Below are 22,947 nucleotides of genomic sequence, written 5' to 3'. Positions count from 1 at the left end.
GACCACCCTTTGGACCAGCACCCATCCTGGTGGGTCCAGGGCATGGCGTGGTGGCAGCGGATGGGCTGAGCGCTCCCCTCCCTGCTCTGAGCCCTCCGGGTAACCCCGGTCCGTGGGAGGCGGTGTGAAGTCATTCTGGTCCTCCAGCAAGCCCCTCCAGCTGCCTGGAGCCAGCGCAGATTGTGGGACGTGTCTGGTGACTGACGGGGCCTGAAATCCACATTTATGTGAGATGATATCGGGAGTTTTAATTTTTTTATGAGTGAGGGGTTTGGGGGGGGAGGATTCCCAGGGCAGCTCGGAGGGGGAGCGGGGCTGGGGGCGGTGGGGGTGTGTGTGTGTGAGACACGTTTCATCCCGTTGACCCCCAGCTGCAGGAGTTCTCCACAGATAAAAACAACATCCCGTCGCATCCGAGCAGCGGGAGCAGGCGGGGAGGAGGTGGGACAACGGCTGCCAGCAGCCTGCCTGGAGCGGGGATGCGGGGCTGGCCCCCCCCGGACCAAATCCTCTGCTCAGCCCCTCCTGCACACTGCTAGGGTACAGGCGATGCCCATCGGGCTGTGCCCGTGGGGTTGCTCCAGGCTCAGCATCTTCCCCAGCAAATGAGTCTATGCAAAGCACTACGGAGCTGGTCTCATCCTTCCCCTGAAGGAGAGCCCACTCAGCAGAGTGCCTGAGCATGACTTTTCCAGCCTGGTGCGATGCTGTGGCCACTTTCAAACCCTGCCACTCCTCCTGGAGAAGCTGCCCTGCTGCTCTGCAGCCCCACAGACTGCATTGTGCATGCTGGTGCTTGCCACACGGGTACCCATTTGCACATTGCTCTGTCCTGGTTTAATCCCTGTGAACTGTTGTTCCTGGCCCTACATAACACTTTACTGGGCAGATCAGACCTACCACTGCTTATTTTCTGCCCAGAAAATGGCTTTGTCCAACATCAAGTACCAGAAAGACAGAAACTAAGCCAAGGTGGAGCCTGGATGCCAGTTCCTGAGTGCCCTGTGCTGGGTGGGATCCTGCTGGGAAAGGACCTGAAGCCACTGTTTGGCAAAGAAATCTTGGAAGAAGAGGGCAGCTGCCTGCCTCACACGTAGGGCTGGTGGCTGAGCCTGTCCCCAGGGCCACGTTGTCATCGGGTGACTTTTCCAAAGTAAGGAAGATGCCCACGGGGAGCTAAGAGCCACGTGCCATCAGCATCCGACGGTCTAGGCTGTGAGGTGGCCCCCAACATCACACGGTGCCATCCCCAATGGCAGGATGGGGACTTCCAGGAGGGAAGATCCCGTGGATGGTGGGGATGGAGCAACCTCTCCCCAAACCGGCCGGAGTGCCTGCGTGCAACGACTCCCGCCCGGAAAGGAGGAGGGGGGCCGAGGCCTCTTTGTAACAGAATCTCGTCTGCTTGGGCCCCTTTGTTGTTATTACATTTATTTATTGATCCCCCTTGGGAAAACCTTAGCGGTGCTGGGCTTTCTGGGGCTTTATTAATGGGGGTGGGAGGTGAGGGAAGGGGAGGGGGCCAAGCAGAGTGCTCGGACCATCTGTTCCCACCAAAGGGATGGAGCAACAATAGCCATGTTTATAAAACTCCTCTGCAACTCATTGTGTTTGCGAAAGGGGAGATTCCACATCAAAGGCTCCTTCCGCTCCCTCTGCTCGGGGGCCCCTCCATCACGGCCTCTTCTGACATCCTGCATGGATCGCCCCCTCCTGGTCCCCCCAGCCACGGGGCAAGGTGACCCCAAAGGGAGTGTGCACCAGCCCGTTCGTGTCTGGGGGATTTTCCAAGGGGAATCACTCAGAAGTGATAAATCTCTACCAAAAGGCATTGGGTGAAGTCTACCAGGTGCCGGTGGTGGGAACGCCAATGTGCTAAGCAGGGGTGAACAGGAGACTTGTTCCCGGTCTGCTTTCATTCGGTCTGCTCAAACAGCAATATTCGTGAAGTTGCTTTGGTTTCGCTCAAATTTCAGATGTGAAAAGAAAGGAAGAAAAACAAAAAACAAGGAAGGGAGCGGGGCTTGGCCATGTCAAAACCGGCTTATGGGATCCTTCTTCATGAAAGAACTTCATGTTTGGCTTTGCTCTAGGTTTGTATTAGATTATCTGTTACAATCAGACATAAAGTAAAGACCATTAAACAGCTATGAAATATTTTGACTGAACCAATATGTTGTTTTTTCCCCCCAAACTGATCTTTATGAACAAGATGAGGGTTTCTGTCTGGCTCAGATCAAAGCTGAATGTCTTTTTTGAGACCTGGAGATGTCAGCCATGTCCTGGCCACCACCCAGCCCTGCAGAGGGGGGAGAACTGCCCTGGGCTGTGGGGTAGAGGTCTGGGATGCATTCAGGCTGGGACACATCCCCAGTGTCACCCGGAATTATGGCATGTCACCTCTCGGGACTGCAGCTCATTCCCTGTCTGTTGGTGCTTTTGGGCACTGTCTCTGTGGGATGTCACTTGTGGGCTGGTGGCTCTGCGGGGGTTTGTGGTCACTGGGTTTGAGGCAGGGGGAACCTCCCCTGGGGGTGTGGGAATGTTTTTACTCTGGGCTTGGGCAAAACTGAACTTCTGGAGGATGCTGCCAGCCTGCAGGAGGGGCAGACCCAAACCTGGTGGCACTTTGTCACCTGTGGCAACTTCTCCTCTCTGCACTGTTGGATTCTGCAAGGAAATGATTTCAAGCATACAGGAGTAGGGCTCTGACAGCAGGCTGGTGGCTGGGCAGGGATAGGCTGTTCTCATGCATTTGAACCATCCCTTCCATCCTGGATAGGGGAAAACTTCCCAGAGACTACTTGACACCTTCTTGGGAAACAGCACAAGTCAGTATCAGCTGTGTACCCTTGTCCTGTCCTCCTCCGGGCTGCTGGAGAAGACCTGAGCACCTTCCCTGGTCACTGCTGGCAGAGCACAGAGAGCACGCTGCTCTCTCCCAGCACTTAGCAGCTTCCCCAGGAGCTGTGCACAGAAGAAGGAGCCCAGACTTTTGGGAGGCACTTGCATTTTGTGCCTAAGCCACTGCTCCACTGCTCAGCCACACAGCTCCATTAAGTCCCCTCCTGGCTGTCTTCTTTCCATCAATCACCCCGTCTCTGTGAGCAGCCCAGACACCGGATCTGGGTTATAAATAAGACAATCAATCAGAGATACTATTAGATAAACAGAGTGGCAGAAGCCAAATTAATGCTTGGCTTTTTTTCTTGAAAGGGAGGGAAAAAAGAGAGTCAATTGCTTATTAGGGGACGCTGGTGTGGTCTGGTCTGTGTGCTGCAGTCGAGCCGTGCGGGCTGTGACCGGCTGCTGTGTTGTGTGCGGGGAGGTTTTGGGGTGTGAAGATGTCCCCAGCGACCCCCAGGGTCACGCAGTGCCAGGCCAGAGGCTGGTCTGCTCAGGATGGAGACGAGGAAGAGGAGAGTCCTCTGGGGCTCTTTAAACAACAGATGGCCTCCTCTGGAGAGGCGTCAGGCCCTGAAGTCCTGATCTGGGGCCACCGAGGACCGAGATGGTCCAAGGCTGTCCTTGGCAGTCTGCTGTGACTGTCACCTCTTGCTGCTGCAGGTCTTTGCCCCATGTCGTTGTGGGGGTGCCCAGGGCTCTTGTTACCCCCAGGAACCCTACCTGCAGCTCTATCTGCTATTCTGGAGGCAGTGGCTGAATCACCCAAAGCTCCAGGGCTCATTTCTGCACCACCAGAGGTGACCAGGCGCCTTTCCTGGCACCAGAACTCTCCTGCCTGAGCCAGCCCTCCTGCCACCAGGGAAAAAAGTCCAGGGAGGAAGGCTACAGCCCACCAAGGGCATCCACTGCTACCTCTCTGTCGGAACAGGCAGTTCCTGAACCAACATCCTATGGTTTTGGGAGGGATCTTGCATTTTGCTGGACTTGGCACCACTGCAGGTTAGGGACTCCGGGCTCCTCCAAGTCGACTCCTTTTGCATCCTCACCCCTCGCAGATGCTGCCCTTCACCCCCTCACCCTGGGCACCACCTTTCCACCAGCTCCTGCTGCTCTCACCTCCCCACCCCTCCCTGGTGCTGTGAGGGGGGAGGATGCTTGCCCCTCGGCGACCAGATCTGTGCCTACACAGAGGAGCAGCAGCTCTCCGGTGCCAGCTGGCTCGGCAGATCCCACCTGGCGCTGCTACCTGGCTCAGCAGGATGCGCGCACGCTGTGAAGCTATCTTGGTGTGCCTTCTGCTTTCACTCCCCTCTGCCTCGCTGCTTTCATCTGGGACTGGTGCTGTGCCAGGGCCAAAACGCACAGCACCGTGTCTGCTGCTACTCCTCCATCCACCGAAGTGTGGTACCCCACGGCAGCCCGAATTTGGCTGCTCAGCCCATCCTAGAAGTGAGGTGACTTTGTGCTTCCTACGGGGCCACACAGCCAGGAAATAGATCCTGCTTCCCAGCCACCTCTTCCCGAGTCTATTTTCTTGGGAAGTGCAGCGCGAGGCTGCTCTCCCATCAGCCATTGCCGAAAACAGCACCTAAGGTGGGATTTACTGCCACGTATGTGCTGGGAAGACGCAGGGACCCGTTCCGCCTGGCTGATGTATTGGATTTCATGTTATACGACGCTCAGGTCTCTCTGAGCGCTGTAATTCCCTCTTTCTTCCTGTATGGATTTATGCTGCTAAGTGGATGGATTTTCTGCTTGGCAGGGACGCTCCCCTGGGACCTTCCCGAGTTAGAAACATCTCCGCACATCTGTAGGCAATATCGCTGGGGCACCTCGCGAGCGGGCTGTTACGACACCCCTTTCTTTATGGACTGCTGCTCGATCCGGAGGGGCTGACATAGAGCTTCCTGCAGCCGGCAGCAGGACCCCAGGTGGCAGAGGGTGCCCAGGGCTGGGTTCAGAAGCCACCGCTCCCCATCAGCTCCTCATTCAGTTACCCTGGGCAGCAGGGGCACTGCTCCCCTGGCCCCTAAAACATCTTGAGGAGGCGAGGTTTCCTCTCTGTTTAATTCCCTGAGCCGGCAGCCAGCTCTAGGAAGGACTGGGAGAGCCTGGTGGGGATGAAGGCAATCTGCCTGTCTGGGATGCTTCCCCCAGGCAGGGGCTGGGCCTGACATTTTCTTCCCTGCTAAGAGATGTCCCTTCCCCCTGCCCCGAGAGCCATCTGCTATGGTAGATTAGCCTGGCTTTTAATGCTGTGAATCCATAATTAGTGCATAATTAATTACCAGATGTTTTTAACACTAATGAAACATTAATAAATGACGGAGGCATGTTGTCTGGTAATGGGACATTAACCAGTGAACCAAGGCAGCGCTGTCTGAGCCGGAGGCAGGGCTGCGTGGGGCTGAGCTCTCCTCTGATAAAGCCCCAGCACAGCAAAATCCACAGTGACCACCTGGTGGGTGCTGGCAGCTGACTTGGTGCTGCCTTCAGGCTTTGCAGATCCAGGGATGTGGTTATTTCAGTTCGCTCTGTCTGTCCATCTGCTCATCCATCCATCCATCCATCCATCCATCCATCCATCCATCCATCCATCCATCCATCCTTCCCTCTTGCAAGGCGTGAGATCTGGGGTCAGGCACACCAGAAAGCGAAGGCAAGGCCAGGTGAGGGTAGCACACATCCCTCCCCATCCCTCCCCGCAGACCTGGAGAAAAAGGAAGGTAGAGGGACTTGTGGTGTGCTCTGAGCTGGGACCAGCTGGACACAAAGGTCCTGAGGGCCCCCTGAGCACCTCCACCATAGGCTGCAGTGCACAAAGCCCTTGGCAGACACAGCTCTGCACTCCCTTGTGGCTGGTGGCCCAGCCGGAGAGCTGCTGTTGGGACGCTGGATATTAAAATTTGGCCATGCTGCAGGTGGTGCGAGCAGGTCCCTGCTTTGGTCTTGACTGTGTCTTGTGATTCCCTCCTTTTCTTTGCAGCCCCCCAAAAGACAACCCCCCCAGCAAATGCTGCTCCATATACTCACAGATACGTGTGCCCACCAGGCACCACAGCAGAGGGAAACTGAGGCGCAGCCCTTGTCCCCAGGGTTGCAGTGTTTGGGGAAACTTGGGTGCAGACTCATTGCACTGCACCCCGCTCCTGAGCCCAAGCCACCAGCGCAGGCTGTCCCCACACCCGGTCCTCGTTAGCCCTGCCCTTGATGGAATTTTAATTCAGAGCATCTGGGCCACTGCCATTTTTCTGATGTCAAATTATTAATCAGACAAGGAAAGTGCATTAATTGGGACTGTGTCGTCTCCTGCCTCTGGAGATGCCTCCAGCCCTCCATCCTCCTCCCTCCCCAAAAAGTGACAGGGTACAACCAGAGCTCAGGGACATGGGGGATCCCCCAAAACCCAGAAATGGGGACCTGTGGCACCCGGCCACCTCCCTGGCACAACGTGGGTGCCACACAAAGTGGTTAAAGCCATCCTCTTTACACCACCAGGGGTTTCCAGGGGTGGGTACCTCCCCGAGCATCCTTGCACCTTCTTGGGATGTCCTGGAGGCCAGGTTTTGGGTCCTCCCAGAGAGGTGGTGCTGTCTGTGTCCCTCTCCCTACTGTCCCCACACCCTCCCCATCACAGCCAGGACTGTGCCTGGGTGCGGGGAGCCGAACCCACCCAGCCAGAAGGGAAATAATGCCCAGGGCTGCCAGTGGTCATGAAATGATCATTTAATGAAGACCGTCTCTCCTGGTGCATGTGTGTGTGCGTGTGTCTGTGTGGGCTTTTTTTTTTTTCCTTCTTCTCTTTTTTTTGTTTCTTTTTCTTTTTTTTTTTTTATATATATACATCTATAAAAAATTCAAATACAGCATGTCAACAGTTGGAATACTAGGACGTACGGTATTAAATACTGCGCTTGGGTGCGGGCAGGGACAAGAGGAGCTGTCTTTACAAAACAGGGCCAGGGGTGGGACGGGGAGGAGAGCAGAGCAGGACCGGGGACAGCCAGGGACAGCGGGGGACAGGTCTGCAGGGCACCAGCTCTAGTGGGGACAGCAGAGCTATTCTTATTTTGTTGAAGAATTAAGACAAAGACATCAATGGAGGCGATTCCCTGTATCCAACGTGGTTAAAAGAGCGTGGGGGTGTGGGGACGGGGGTGATGAAGGCTCCTCTGGGTGCTGCTAGGGGCTGTCTGGAGGGGCAGGCGCTGGGTTGCTCTTCCAGAGGGAGCTTGGGCTTTTATCATTTTTATCCCCATTTCAAACCCATTTTTTTTTTCCCATTAAGAACGAGCCAGCTCCCTACTCCTCACCGCACTTGTGAAAGCCACCAGTTCATCCTTCCACTATCCCCTGGGAGGGGACCGAGTCCCCACCCTGCACTCCTCTGGCTTTTCCGTGCGGTCAAGAGCTCGCGGTGACGAGTCCGGTCCTTGGGGCTCCCCCCATGGCCGTTGGCTGGGAGCGTCCCCCAGAAATGTCCCGTCCCCTCTTCCGAGCATGCTGTCACGTTGTCACCCGCGTCCCGGCGGCGCGGTGGCGTGGCGGTGGCACGTCTTTGGCGTGGCGGGTTAGCTGTATGAGCGATGGCGGGGCTGGCCCGCGGGGTCCCGGGGCTGCGGCACAGTGCCCGGGCTCGCTGCGCCTTGCTGGGAGCGGGGACAGGGCGGGTGGCAGGGGGACGAGTGCGTGTCCTCGCTCTGGGCTCGGCGAGGTTTTCGGGGCAGGTCCCCGGGGGCGGCGGCGGCGGCGGCGGCGGCTCTGTCCTCCTCCGCAGCGATGGCGAGAAGCGTGATACGTCCTCAACGTGTGCAAAATCGAAGAGATAAGAGACTCAAACCGGGAGGGAGGCGGAGGGAGGGCGGTGGTGGCGGTGGCGGTGGCGGTGGGAGGTTGTCTCCGCTGGGCTGTGACAGACGGGGATCTGTGATGGGGAGGAGAGGGGTCACCGGACTCGCTCCGGGCTCGGCTGTGTCCGGCCACCGACGTGGCTCTGGGAACACGCCGAGCTGGCTCTGACCTTTTCCCAAGAGGAAATTCACCCGTGCATCCAAAGCCCCCATGTTCTCCTCCCAGGGCCAGACCTCACCTTTCCATCCCTGGCCGTGTGCCACAGCCTCTCCCATTGCCACCACCAATGTCATGCGTGTGCCAGAGGGGAGCAAAAAAAAAACCCTGCGCCCATGGGAGTTGCAGTGGGATGGCGCCTCCGTGGGCAAGTGACAGGCTGTGGCACCTGCTGCGTGGCACTCGCTCACCCACAGGGCAGTGGTGCCACATCCTTTATGCCCCATCGCTGCTGAGCACGAGGCATCTAAACCCAACCCCTTTGCAGGGTTTGGGGCAAATGTTTGAAAACCCATTTCGAGATTTCCCTGCCAGAACGCCTGATTTGGAAAGGCAGCCAAATTCAGTGCGTTGACAAGTAATTGCAAACACACCCAAATGCCTCATACCCAATGCTCTTCACCCACAGCCTGCTTAGTGTCCCCTTCCCAACCACGTCAGAGCCCCTCAGCCCTCCATGTCCCCCCAGCACCCAACCCCATCTCTCATGCCCCCAACTTGGGGCATACTCACTAAATAAAGAGGACACCATAAGCAGCCAAGACCAGTCCAGCTGTCCAACACACTGCCACGGCCCCGCTGCCCACCACGGCCCCCTTGTCGCAGATTTTAGTGGTGGGGGGTGGCACGAAAGAGGAGGTGCTGGTGCTCGTCGTCTCTGCGGGGAGGGAGAGCAGATGGTGAGGGGAGCTGGGGCACCCCAAGATGCATCCCATGGGGATGTCCCCAAATTGCCCCTTGCTGAGCTGGGTGGCTGGGACGGTGAGCCAGGGGATGGCGTGGTCCATGGGACTTTCACTGCTCTCACACAGGACCCAGAGGGTCCCAGAGTGCCCCCGATGTGCCATGCCCATGCTGGCCCTTCCCTGGTCCCGCACAGGACCTGTAGCCACCCTGCTAGCATTATTCCCAGCCCCGCTGGGATGCCAGCCGGCAGTGTCTGGACGTGGCACACCCCTGGGTCCCCAAACCTGTGTGCTCCCTTCCGAGCTGCCTTGTGCCCCGCAGCCACCTGCTGTCAATCCAAAGCAAACCTTGCTGTGACCCAGACCCATACCTGGACCAGGGACCCCCCACCCCGTGCTCTTGGTGCCATCAGAGGTGGCATTTGCCTTTTGCACACACACCCCCTCCCTGTGAGCACATCTGACCAGCTGTGCATGCACTCCTGGCTGGGAAAACACCCTATGTGTGCTCACACACACACACACACGCATCACCGGCACCGAGCGGCTCCCGGAGCTTCCCTGCCTGCCCCCAGTGCTTCCCAGCCAGCCTGCAGCTGGTGCCAGTTGGGGGAACTGGTGCAGGGCCTGCTCCCATCCTTCTGGGAAGCCGAGGGCTGATAACATGCATTTGGACACGGTCCCAGCCCTTTCCTAGAAGCAGAGGCTTGTTAACTTTGTGGCTTTTATTTCTAATTGGCATCGCTCCGAGCCATTGTGCGGGGTCGGAGGTGTGGAGGGGAGGTAGGACTGGAGAAGGAGGGGGGCAGAGCTCCAGAGAATAATAATAAATCCCAAGCTTCGCCGTGGCGCTTGGAGCATCCCAGTGAGGAGGATGCCAGAGGCAGGCGAGCTGAGTCAGCACTTTGTGGGACACTGTCTGACCTGCTGCTGGGGCCACAGCGGGGCTGAAGGCATGGGCTCCCCAGGGTTAGGGGGTCTCCCTGGCCAGGACCCCCAAGTGTTTGTGCTGGGGCCGGGCGGGGGGGGGGGGGGTTTACCAGCGATCTGGGCCTCCGTGGTGAGGTGCTTGGGCTCCTCCGTCCAGGGGGTGGCATGGACGGCCACGCTCCAGTCGCTCCACGTGCCGATGTCGTTGTCTTTGGCGGCCACCTGGATGATGTACTCCTTGCCTGCATAGGCGTCCGTGATGGTGTGAGACGTCCCGTCCGACAGCTCGACCTGCGGGCAGCGGTAAGGTGATCAGTGGGTTTAGCCCTGCCACGGGGTGATAAAGAGACCTCACGGCACTTACGTGCCACCATAAGGAGAGAATATCAAGCTCTTCCAGCAAAAAGGCAAAATAAGGGTGTTAAGGGCTGGCTGTGCACAAAAGGCAAGAGGCACTGAGTCAGCCCTTGCACCCATATGCCCCCCTGACATCCTCTGAGCCATCCTGGAGGCTTTTCTGGGGAGGTTTTGGCCAGAGGCATGAGCACTGAGCCCAGCACAGGGGTGTAGGGGGAGATGCTCCGGCTGCAGCTAAGCCACGGGTGCAGCGAGGCTCTTATCCTGCTCCCCGATTTGCAGAGCCAGAGTGGAGCTGCTTCCTCTAGAGGTCACCAGAAACTAGTAAATGTGCGGGCAGGCTCTGCTCGGACATGTTGGGACGCTGGGAGCCACAAACCCATGGCAGTGGGACCCACGCAGGAGGGACAGCGGAGGAAAGCTCAGCACCCACACGACCTGCTGGGGATGGAGCTGGGCTGCTCGGGGCTCATGGGGTCACCGAAGGGACCACTGTAGGATAACATTGCAGAGGCTGTGCTGCGTACCACCACGAACCCTTCTTTGAGATTAAAGCTTAACACCCTGCCGGCTTCATTTCCCATCCGCGCTGCCTGTGTGTGGGGCGGGGGGGCACCCAACCCCTGTGCAGCCATGGGCGCCCCTCTGCACAGCCCCTTCCTCCCCCCACGCCCGGCTGATGCAAACCTCCTTCTCTGCCGACACGTGTTGGTAATAAACATGTCTGGGGGGATGAGGGCTCTGATGCAGCCCATCTGCTGGGGGGGAGGAAGGGCACGCTGCTTGGCCTCCCAACCTGCTGATGGCTTCAAGCCCAAGCACGGTGTCGAGGTCCCGGTGGCTTTGGCCAGCTCTGGGGACAGGGACATGAAGTACCAGCAATTTCTGTGCCCGGTGAGCCTCAGCACCCAGCCAGGGCTTGCAGCTGGAGCGCAGAGCAGGAGCTCTTCCCACCTCACCTGCACAGCACGTCCAACACCCCAGCGCAGATTTAATCCTTCTGGTTTACAAGCCTCATCCGCCAGCTTTTACAGCCGCTTTGGGGAATCCCCACCAGGGAGGGGGACCCCTTTGTGTGTGTCTCTTTGTGGGTGAAAGCCTTTCTGCCCCCGTTCCCTCCTCAAGCACCACATCCATCCCGCCGCACACCCGGCTCTGTGCTCCCAGCTGCTCGCACGGCCCGGCCGGCTCGGAGCCCTACATCTGCAGCACATCTGCTGGCACGGAGCAAAGGGCCTCCCGCCGCCTGCGAGGCGCGAAGCTGCTACCAAACCCACGGGGGAGCAGGGGGAAAGCCGTGCATCTGTCCCACCGATGCGTTTTTGGGGTTGTATGGGGGGGACACCGAGCCCTGCCTCTCCTTGCACCCAGGGCTCGGTGCTGGTGCAGCGCAAAGAGGGGATGCTGGCAGCTATTTGGGGTGCCAGGCAAGGAGCTTGCAGGTTTTAGGGTCTTCCTGCAGGCTTCGGCGTGGAAGCAGGCACAGAGTTTGGCATCATTCAGCCATGCTCTGGGGGCTGAGCCACCATGGGTGCCTTTAACGCTCCGATCATGATCCCGAGGCACGCAGCCCTAAAGCTGCTCCAGCACAGCTGTTGCTACTCCTAGGCTGGGCTCAGAGGTCAGAGCGTGCCATGGTGCCTGTTCCCTGTCCCCCCTGTCCCCTGTCCCCCCGTCACCCCGCTGCTTGATGTCGGGAAGAGCGGTTGGAGCCGTGCCACGGCAGCGCCGGGTGTCACCGCTCGTTTGCGATGACGGCGGGATGAAAGGGGCCACGGCTGCAGGCTGCTGAGGGCCACCCCAGGGTGACACTGACCCCAGGGGTGGGCGGGAGGCAGCCCCCAAGGACCCGAGAGGCAGGGTGTGACTGCAGCCACCTGCACAGGGAGATGCCCGCACGGAGGGTCCTTTGCACGGGGCAGGGGCAGGCAAGCCCCCAGACCCCGATACGGCTCTGTGCTGGGTTTTCCAGCATGCTGGAGAGGCAGAGAGCCAGCTCTGGGATCACGTGTGCTGCTTCTCATCTTAGAAACAGGGTCAGGCTTGTAGCAGTCCTGTTTAGTGGCTCATGGTCCCTGGCACTGTCTATGCCCAGCATTAGATACTCACTTCCTGGAGTGGGCAGAGCCACCCTGTCCTGCAGGAAAAGGGTTTTAGCCCATTTTGCTTACACGATAAGTGAAAAGGGAAATTCTGGGAGGTCTGGGAGGAAAAGAAGAATAGGATGCCAGTCCCTCCTGCAAGACACGGCTGAGCATCTTCCAAGCTGCACTGGGTCTTGGCCGAGACCCATACCAAACACACCCAGCTCCAGCTCTCCTCTGTCCCAAACCCAGTCTGGATCAGGGTGCCCAGCAGGGTCAGGCTCATCCTGAGAAGAACATCCCACCAGGCTGGGAAGCAGGGGGCTTGGGAGGACGTGCTGGGGTTATCTGGCTGCCTTGTGGGTTTTCTAGTGCTTTTGGCACCCTCTGAGCTCTCCTGCCTGCTCTCCGACCAGGGTCAGAGCAACCCTGCAGAGGTCCTGCTGGCTGCTGCTCTGTAGCATTTTCTCCATCCCAAAGAGCCTCACAGCTCCCTTCCACTTGGGAGCAATTCCTGCTGCCCCCAGGGTGCACCCAGTCTGCAGCTGAGTGTTTGCAGATGAGCATTGGTGGCATGATGGGGTCAAGGCTGTGCCTTGCCTGGGAGGATGCTCCCTGGGACTCAGGCTGGAGCATCTTGCTCGTGGGACTTGGGAGGATGCTGCCCTAAGCTTTTTAGACAACAGATAAAAAGAGAAGACATGGACTTTATGGGGTCATCAATCTCCTCCCATATATAAGATGTCCTGAGCTGCAGCTCGCGATCTGCAAGTGGCATTTCTGAGCCGGGCAGCTGGAGGACGCATCCAAGAGGGGACAGCTTTGCTGTGGTGGCTGGGAAGTCCCCGGGTGGTTGAGCACAGAAATGCTGCAGCAGCAGATGGGAAAGCACACGGGGAGCGGGTCCAACTGGACACAGACGGGGAGAGGTGGGGGAGAACGGACTGGGGAGGTCGTGGAGGGATGGATGGACACACAGCATCAAAGGGAGAGGGAGAAATTCCTTAATCCGCGTCCCTGCCACACAGAGACAAAAGTTGGAGAAAGGCTGTGCATGGTAATTTTTTTTTTGGACGGGGGGTCTGCATTTTGCAGCCTGCCTTTGTGAACCTGCCAAAAGTCACTCCGGCTGGCTGTGAAGCGCTGCCCAGATTAATGAGGGATCAGTAGCCAGTGCAATGCAGAGCTATTAGCATTGAAAAAAAAAAGAGAGAGAGAGAGAGAGAGAGAAAGGGAGAGGGAGAGAAAGAAATGAAAAAAAAAAAAAAAAAAGCCCTTGAACACAGTAATGAAGCCGACAGCTTGCTTAGGACAGTGTGGGCTGGCATTCCATCCTGTGCCATGGCCACAGACCCCATGAGCACGTTTGGGAAGATAAAGGTGGGTGCCAAGGGCTGGCCAGTGCCACCCACGGCCTGGGCAAAGAGGGTGCTACAGGTAGAAGCCCATGGCCCTGGTCACACGGATGGGATGGGGCGAGGCACGCAGGGCACCCAGGGGCTTGAGGACCTCCACAGCATCCCAGGGGACATCCATGTGTGCCATGTCCCAGTCCCCCAGCCCCAGCTGTGCTCATCAGTGACAAAGCTGTAGGAGAGATGCTGCAGGTCCCCAGCCCTGCGACAGCAGCCCCTGGGCTCCCCCAGCCCAGATGGACTTCGAAAGGAGACAGGGAGGGAGAACCTCAACCCTCCCTGTCCCAGCAGCTGTGCTGGGGGCCGGGGTGTGTTGGAAAGCCATGGAGGGGGTGATGGGGGGGGATCAGATGCCTCCCTCAGCATCCCACACGAAAATGTGTTTGCAGCTCTGCTTTCCATTCCTTAACACCTCCTGCTCCCCTGTGCCACCCCCCAGGTGACAAGGACACTGGCAGCCCTTGGTCCTACAATGGGACCCGGCACTGACCTGTGAGGCTGGAACTGAGCAAAACCCCAAACAGACCTTTGAGCTCCTGTTGGATGATCCCCTCGGTGCCCTCCCGGCAGCATCACCTGCCCCAAAGTTAAGGGGATGTGCAAACTGTCCCCAGAAAGGATATCCAGCCTAAATATTTCCCCCCCTCCTTGGAAAAAGAAATCCATTGCTCCACATCAAAGGACAATCCCCTTTGCTGCCATCTTCACCCCATCACCACACCTGCGAGGCTGACAACCTGAGGCTGTCCCCTTCTGTCACGTGCTGATACACCACTAATCTTCCCAGATTTAGCTGGGATGGGTGGGCTTCAAGTCAGAGGGAAAAACAGATTTTTGAAGAGGAGAAAATACGAATACACAGAGCACCAAACCCTCCATGTATGCTAGTACAGAGACCATGCACCTACCCCAGGTGTTACATTGATCCTGGGCAAGCCTGGCTTCCCCAGAATAAAAGAAGCCTGCTGGCTCTTGTAGGGCTGAAGCTCACCTGCTCACCCAGCCTCCACCATGACCCACAAGCAGGGGAATGCAGAAGGAGAAGCCACGAGGGACTGGCCAGGGCACAACCTGGGTCTACCAAGCATCGTGCCTCCTCGGAAGTCTCCCCAGGTTACCCTGGATAATGGGGGAGCCAGGACCAGGAGGAGGATGGGGCCAGGTGCTGCCATCAAGCTGCAATGAACTTTGTGGGATTCACTCACATTTTATGGGCAGCTGCTGGTTTAGGTGCCTTCATTCTCTGCAAACCCTGGGGGGCCAGCTCCTGGTGGGCTTTGCCCTGCCCCAAACCAGGGTTAACCCCCCCAAGCTGGGTCACAGCAAACAGCCACTGGTGCCTGTGAAACGATGCAGCCAGTGGCAAAGAGAGGTTTTGCTTTTCCCCTTTCACAGCCATGTCTGGAGATCAAATAGGTCTGACATTAATTACTCGTAAAAGAGTCCCCAAATGCTTCATTTTTTTCTGCAGCACTGCGGGAATCGGTTTGGCTAACTCCAGACAAAACTTTCTCCCCGGTCTCTGGAATAACGGAAAGGTTGGGAAAAGCGAAGGACCCTCCTTCTCCTCTGCTTCCCCTCCGCCAGCCGGGTAGCTGAGGAGCCCAGCGGGGTCTGAGCCATTGTCCCTGCTGTCACCCCACCGAAAAGGCTGCTGTAACACTGCTGCGCGCCGCCCAGCCCCAGCCATCAGCCTGGGAGGACGAGATATTGCAGGGCTCCTCCGCAGCCTGGCTTGTCTCACACCAGATGAGGCTGAATGGCTCCCTTCTGGCTTAAAATAAAGAGCATCTTTGAAAGCGCAGCTGTAATCTCGTTAATAATGGGACTCTTTCTCCGGATGCGCCTTCCCCTCCTGCCAAGTGACAACTGTCTGAGCTCGCTTTGCTCGCCGCCGCAGGAGGATGGGGTCTGGGATTCTTGGGGCACTCGGCATCACTCTCCAGGCAGTGCAAGATGCATTTACCACACAAAAGCCTCCTCCTGCTGCTGGGGCTGATGCCTGGGGGAATACAGCAGACGTGCCTCCTACCCTCGTCCTCATCTGGAGCCCCCTTTAGCCCTGCCTATCCCATACTGAGCTGCAGGTGACACAATTTCAGCCTCAACACTTCACTCCCTCCTATTAATTCCCCCCTCCTCCTTTTTTTTTTTTTTTTTCTTTTTTAATCACTGACTTTGCAGCCGGGAGGGGAAGGGAGAGAAGTGCTGCAGTAAAAGCTACCAGCCGTGAAGCTGTAACGGCGCTGGGTCAGGGTGACCTCCCTGCCAAGGTTGCCTGGAGAGGAATGGAAGCGCAGGCAAAGCGGCACAGTGGATGCAAATGGGCACAAAGAAGTGTGCCCGATGCAAAGTGACATTGCTGCCACCCTGGTGGGGACGTGGCTGCAGGTCACTCTGCCTTCCCTCGTCTTGCCCGTCACGGGATGCATTAAGACATACTTGTGGGTTATGTCGACCTGTAAGATTCACACATTTGACCAAAAATGTTGTTTTGCCTGGGGAGATGTCCTTAAACCTGCCCTGGCTGTCACCCTGCAGCAGTGCCTGCAGACACCCCTGCTCGTGGCCCCAACTCCTGATGTCCCAGCATGGCGTGAGGGCCTCTGCTTGCTCTTCTAAAGAAGGATGTTTCCAGCCTTTGCAACTGCTCACGGACGTGGCTCTAATGCTTCCAAAACAGAAGAGGAAGGAGAGAACCCAACCACATTATTAGCTTTAAATATCTCATGACCTTTTACTGCAAATCTCAAGATCTGAGGCGCAGCCCGCCTCACGGTTCGTTAACATTTCATGTTGTCAGCACGACCAATGGGCTCAATTAGACTTCTCGACGGCATCTGCAAATTGCTGGCAACTCACCGGAGGAAATCCTCCCTTGGCCTGGCTGCCGGCTCAAGAAGTACCTCTGAGCACCGCCAGGTTCCTGGGCCGTGCACCGAGCTCACCAGTGCTCAGCGCATGCCATCTCTGTAAGAAACGGGAATGAGGAGGTCCTGACCCAGCTCCCAGCGGGAGCAGATCTGGTGCACGAGCCATCCTGGGCTCCCCAAAGTCCCCTGGGACGTCCCTGGCCTGGCAGCCACCTGCGGGGATGCGCGCACGGCCGGGGAGCCGCCTGCCCTCCTGCAGGGAGCCTGCCTGTGCGCGCGGAGATGGCTGCTGTTGTGAGTTAACCGAAGGAGCCTGTAAAACCAGAAACAGGCTATTAGCAATCCATTAGGAAAGGGTATCCAGTTCCAGCCTAGGTAATCCATTAGAGGAACATCTGAGAGCATTAGGAGAGCTCGCTTGGGGCCAGGATGGGGCTATAAAACAGAAGAGGAAACCATGCTAATCTGGCTTGAATTACAAACTTAAAAGCAGGAGAAAAATAAAGGATACCCTAAACATTTAATGTTTTATATTTAGGAGACAGAACGTGAGATTCTGCCAAAAGGAGAGAATAAAAAAACCTGTTTAGGCTACAAATATCCCATCTCTCTTCTGGCAGGAAAGAAACTGCCAGCCCCTCTTCCACAAAGGGAAGTTGCTCAGCTTTCTGGGCAAGCTCGGTGATGGTGGGGCAGAGGGGAGTCAGCGTCCACCTGATGTGACACCAAGTCTGGTTGTGCCACATTTGTGCCCTGAACAGACAGGAAAAGCTGGCGGCCAGGTTCAGCAGAGGTGGCAGGATGGTTTCGGAGCGAGGAGCATCCCGCACACGTGGACGCTCATCATCTCTCCTCGCTAATAAATCCCAGAGCGCACGCTAATAACTCCCAGAGCAAACTCCAACACGAGAGCTGCTAAGTGGTCTGAGCGGAAATGCGCTGCTGAGCCAGGGAAAGGGAGGGCCAACGGGATGCTGAGGCTCAAATGCACCTTTGCAAGCCCTCTGCCATGCCAGGGAGGGGACAAGGGTCCCCACCGTGTCCCTTGTTCCTCACATCCTGGGTTGGATGCTCAAGGATCACCCAGCTGTCCCCGGGGAGGGCTGTGGGTGCGTGCTGATGGCTAGCTGGCCCAGCAGTGCTCTCGATAAGATCCACTGCTCCCGCCACGGACGGCTTCATCTTCTGGTGCCAAGGCCTGGCATTATTAAAATCCTGAAAGGAAGAGCCTGGGAGAAAGCAGACGCTGATTGAATCAGGCCCTACGGTATTCGACAGCTCGACATCCATCTGATCCTATTAGTGCTCATTCAGTCCTGTCTGCCGAGGTGCTGTGCATAAATCAGCCCCTGCACAGATAATGGGAGATGGAGGGGAGGAAGGGGAGTTGCTGCTTCTGCCAAGAAACGCCACGTGCGAGCACGGACGGCTGTGGCTCTGGCCAGTCCCTGGTGCTCCCTTGTAGCTGTGCTCCCAACAGGGATGCGGGACATCCCCATGTGGCACCCAGCCCGCCAGGAGAACTAAAACTGTGCTGGGCAAATGTGGGTCCTGCTGCATCCTATCTCAAGGCACCCATCCCATGGAGGAGAGACCCACCACCATCTCAGGACACGTTGGTGGCTGAGCCGGGCTTGGTCCCTCCAAGCCATGTCCTTCCCTCTCCTGGGCTGGATTTTGGGGGATGGAGGTACCCTCAAGGTGCCAGCAAGCAATAGGTTTAGAAAAGAGGGCTCAGCATGGCTCGGCCATGCTCACAGCATTCCAGCACCACGGGGTCACTTCTGGGGGAAAATCCCTGCATTTGCAGAGTGCCCATGTGGGCTAAGCAGGGCTGTGGCTGCTCGCATCAAGGGGGCCCAGGGCTCTGGCTGCTGCAGCGCTGCCATCCCCGGTGTTCAGGAGCTGATTGAATTAGGCTTCGCAAATAATTCATCTGATGAATAGTGGCAGTTTTCCTCAAATCATCCACAAATCAGATTTTTCATTACGCAGCCGGCAGGGTAGGGAGTCAGAAAGCAAGGCTGGTACCTCGCTCGTTGAATGTTTGCACTCGCTCACCGAGGAAATTATTCCCCAAACACATTTCTCCACCAGCCAGTGACTGTCTCATAAGGGGCCATGGATTACAAGCAGTGCCCAGAACCACCATGCCCTCGTGGGATGCCGAGAGAGGAGCCCTTCCAGCTCTCCATGCACCCATCCAGAGGGCTGCTCTCCCTCCACAGCTCAGGGCATCTTTAATAAGGAGAAACCAAGTTTTGTCTGCCCTGAAGCTGCCTTTTGCAGCTAGGGTGCCTTGCCACCCGTGTCCCCAATACCTCTCACCAACGCTGTGTGCCTGAGAGCACTGACGGAGATGCCACGCTGTCCCCTCGGAGGCACAGCTCCCAGCACCTACTGGTGGAGGCACTGGCCAGCCCGAGGGTGTCGAGGCAGGAGGTGACTTGCTGGCACTCATCATGGGGACCAGGCTGCGGCCCGGCAAAACATCATTTTTTTTCCCCAGTGGTTTCACGAGATGAAAAAATTGACATTGCATTTCATATTTCCCATGCGTTCTCCCCATTTTTCCACGATTTGAACATTTCCCCCCCAGATGAAAATACTGTCCCAAGCAAGTGAATATCCAAACTCCCCCATCACTGCCTTACCCCGGCGGAGCGCTTGGCAGCTGCTCTTTCCCTCTCCACGAGAAGAGAAAGGCAAGGAGAGACAAGTGGGAGAAACCTCTCCCAGCCCCTGTCTGGTTTTCAAAGCTGTCAGCAAAACGCTTCAACCTCAAACAAGACCCGTGTCGCTGCCTTATCAAAGGAAAACAACAGAAAGAGAAAAAGCGGCTGGGATGACGATGTCTTACAGAGACACAAGCGTGGCACGAAGCCTCTCATCCCCTTTTTGAGCTATTTTTCTCCCTAAGAAGAGCTGCCTGGCAGAAAATCCCACTTGGCTCCGCAGCGCAGGTGAGCTCCCCGGGGACCAGGTGTTGACTCCTATTTGTCTTTTTTGGGGGGGCAAAATGGCTCATCAAGCAAAACACCGCTACGCTTGCCTAATTGGCTTTCCTCTGGCCCAGCTCAGCAGAGAAGGGATGTTGGATGAGACATGCCAGCGCAGCAGCACCTCTCATCCAGCGGCAGATTGCTTTCCTTCACAAGTAGAGCATGCAAGCAGCGCACGGAAAAAAAAAAAAAAAAAAAAAAAGGAAAAGGAAAAAAAAAAACCCTGTTCGTTATCTTCCTGCAGCTAACAAATGAAATCTGTCCTCCGGGCTGCCAAGGATTTCACTGACTTTTTTTTTTTTAAAGAAACAAGAAATAAAAGTAAGAGGGACGATAACATCACGGCAACCGCTCCGTTACCAACTGTGCTCTGAGTTACGGCGAGCGGTATTTTATCTTCAGTTCAAAATCTAAATGTGGCAGAGGCACATTTAAATGCAGTGACATTTATACTTTGAATGCCTTTTACATCTCGTTGGCAGGTTTTATATAGAACATATGTATGGAAAATAGATACAGGCCACGGATTAAAATGAGGAGAGGGGAGAGCCTGCAGAGCACATTTGTAGGCAGAATGTGACTTGAAAGAAAGAGGGAGAGCGGAGGGAGGAGGGAAAAAGAGAAGAAAAGGGGCCGTGTTGCCTGGGCAGTAAATAGACGTGTTTCAGTCCCTGACCACTCGTTGCCAGCGCATCCCCACGTTGCCACCGCGCTGCCTCCTGCTCAGCATCACTTACGTGCTGCCACTGGTCCAGGATGAGGGGCCGATACCGCAGGAAGAACTTGAGCGGGAAGGACTCGGGGTCGGGCCAGGACGAGGGGTTTTGCCATGCCACCTCCAGCCGCCGGGGGTTATTGGGCACGGGCTTGGCCACCACGCTCTCTGGAGGGTCCGGCTTTACTGGAAGAGAAAAGATCGGCTGTTAAAGCCCAGGTAATGGCTGGTGAGCTGCAGAAAAACACTTTTTCTGTCCACAGGTCAGGTCAGGGCCATGGCTGTCCCAGTGCAGAGTAACCACCACTGCGGAGATGCCAGTGGTGGCCGGAGCAAACTGCAGCCCTCCTCCCCATGGGTAACAGGGCCATGGCAAGGAGCCCACCAAGCCCAAACCCCGTGCTTTCCTTGCTCCTCCTGACTGCTGGGAGTCCGACCCACCATTAGGCCTGCTCATCCCACAGTAACAAGGCAGAGTTTGGCCCCTGATTTAGGGCCAGGGATCCCAGGTGTTGGCACATTATGTTCACAGCAAGCAAAAGACTGCTCACCTTCCACCCCAGGTCTCTCTCACCCCTGCTCTGCTTTAGGAATAGGGGGATATTTTCTCATTACCTGGCACGGATTTCAAGAGAATATTAACTGACTGCTAGCTATGCAATGTGCTTGGCAGTTGCTGCTACTTTAAAGTGCTGGGAGCAAATGCTGTGATGAACGGTATTGCCTCCTGCAGGGTAAGCCCTGCTCCTCACCAAAAGTCTGCTCAGCTCCCAGCAGCTGAAGCTCCCACTTTGCAATAGCAAAGTTCTAAAAAGTCCAAAGTACGGGTTGTACAGGGACCTGGCAAGCAAAGGCAGCCTGGCTGCAAAACATAATCCCTCCTGAGGAGCTGTGCATGGGGATGTCCTGCAGGCTCTGCCGTAGGCTTGGGGCAGCTGGGGTGAAGGGGGCTCTGAGAACAGTGATGCTCCTGAGTCCTTGTGTTCCAGGGTTGTTCTCAACATCCCCCAAATCCACATGAAGTATACATGAAGAAACTGTCACCCCTATCCTGAAAATCTCTGGATTAAGCAATGTAGCCCTGTTCTGACCACCCTGAGCAGAAGCTGGTGAAGGCACCAGCACCGATCTCCACTCCCAAGCATGGAGTAGGGATGCCGGGGCCAGGAGGAGCCCACCTCAGCGCAGTCACCCCAGAGAAGGTGCAGCAAGGGGGAAGCCCACGAGGCAGGCAGGAGCTGCTGCTGAGGGACGATTTGCTGGGACTGCAGTGCTGAGCTACTCCAGATGGCTGTGTAATTCCCCCGCTCGCTTTGAATCCCTGGGCTTGGGCTGGACATCAGCTTCCATCGACAGGGCCTTGGAGTCCAAACACATACGGAAAAATATAAATCCAGCGCTGGCTCGGCGGGCTGGGTTTGCAAAACAAAAATCCGTTTGGCTGAACGAATGCAGATGACTGCAAACCGTGGCTCCCCGGTAAGGGACGAAAGCACTGGGGTGGGGATGGCCACGACGGGATGTCAAAACTCTGAGCTGAGCCCTGGTGTAATGCAGGGGACTCAGTTTTGCTTTTTGGTGTGACAACACAGAGCCATGGCAGAGGGATGCTCGAACGCAAACACGCCAGTGCCGTGGCGGGTTGGAGAAGAGCAAAAGGCGGTGCCCTGATGCTGAGGGGGGAGCCAGCCCCCCATTTTGCAGGGATGTGATCCCCCTCACATGGGTCGGTGTCTGTCCCTGGCCACGGGGGATGTCTGTCCTGGCTCTGAGCATGTGCGGCAGAGCTCCCGTCCACAGCGAGGCTTCAAACGGCGCCGCGTTAATGGGAAAACCAGCAGTCCCCAGCACGAGGGCTGCGGCTGCCTCCCCACGTGTCCCCCCCCCCCCATCTGTGGGACTCCTGCCCAGGTTTGTGCGAGGCACAGCAGTGCCAGCCCCTCCAGGAGCACAAAGCTGGAGCCGCTCCTCCCACGTCCCTCCAGCACGGCGGGGATGCCAGGATGCGGGGCCCCGCATCACCTCTTGCACCTCGTCCAGCGCTTGACCTTGAAGGAGTCCTTCGTCCTCCGCAGCATCCCAGGTCCCTGCTCCCCACACAGGGACGACCGCTCCACTTTCCCCCGGCCTTTGTCTGCCCAGTCCATTTAGAGAGCAAATTGCGAGGCAGGGGCTGTCTGGCTGTACATCAGCGAGCATAATAGAGCCCTGTCTTCAGTGCGGGCCCGCAGGCAGTAATGCAATATAAGCAATAATAGTAATAATAATAATGGACGATGGGCATTAGGCTGAGCATTGGTTAAGCAGCCACAAAACCAGATGTAACATTATCCCACAGAGCTGACGGAGCATCTCCAAACATTCCTGAGAAGGAGACACGGGATTTGGCCAGGACGCAGCTCACAGCTTGTCCCGCTTCATTTTCAGGATGAGAAAGGGCCCAGCGGTTATCTCTGTGTTTTGCTGTCAGGCCAGGCTTTTCCTAAAGGCTCTGCAGGCTCACACAGGACCACAAGTGCTTATGGAAGGAGGTGCTGCCTGAGCCTGACCCCCTCGCCCACCAGGCACCCGTCCTCCCACCCAGCACTGAAATGGATCCCCTGCGGCCGTTAAATATCCCCTGGCATTTTCTCCAAGAAGAACGATATTAAACTCCATGTCTTAGCCAAATGTCAGTCTAGGTAATTTAATTCTGCCTCCCTAAGTAGTATGAATTGAACTGACCTTCTGCCTAGGCAACTGTATACCTGTGTTCAGGGACTGAACTCCTCACAGAGGCAGGCACATTCGTCCTCACGCAGCCCCTCTGCGATGCTCTGTGCCTTAATCGCCCCCGAGCCGCAGCGAGGAGGATCGAGCAACTTTCCCAAGGTGACACAAGGGACGGGGGTGGCAGATGTGGCAAGGCACC

The 22,947-nt window shown here is 56.8% G+C and overlaps 1 protein-coding gene across 5 annotated transcripts in view; it reads right to left on the bottom strand.

Annotated features, from left to right (window-relative positions):
• Positions 1-6,617: 6,617 nt before the first annotated feature.
• Positions 6,618-22,947, bottom strand: part of CNTFR (ciliary neurotrophic factor receptor) — a gene marked incomplete at its 3' end in the record, with an annotated part of 178,639 nt that continues 162,309 nt past the window's right edge. For 4 of the 5 annotated variants that reach the window (XM_080573834.1, XM_080573833.1, XM_080573836.1 and 1 more), the window contains 4 exons: positions 20,059-20,222; positions 9,701-9,881; positions 8,488-8,632; positions 6,618-7,831 (listed from right to left, as the gene is read on the bottom strand). In XM_080573834.1, coding sequence (XP_080429960.1) covers position 7,831; positions 8,488-8,632; positions 9,701-9,881; positions 20,059-20,222 — 491 coding nt within the window. Of the gene's footprint in view, positions 7,832-8,486; positions 8,633-9,700; positions 9,882-20,058; positions 20,223-22,947 lie in introns of those variants that run through there. The other variant, XM_080573832.1, reaches the window with a different exon arrangement.

Source organism: Anser brachyrhynchus (assembly GCF_964034855.1).
Source record: "Anser brachyrhynchus genome assembly, chromosome: Z".
Taxonomy (NCBI): domain Eukaryota; kingdom Metazoa; phylum Chordata; class Aves; order Anseriformes; family Anatidae; genus Anser; species Anser brachyrhynchus.
Note: the sequence above shows the minus strand (reverse complement) of the source record. Positions and strands in the feature narration are given on the sequence as shown.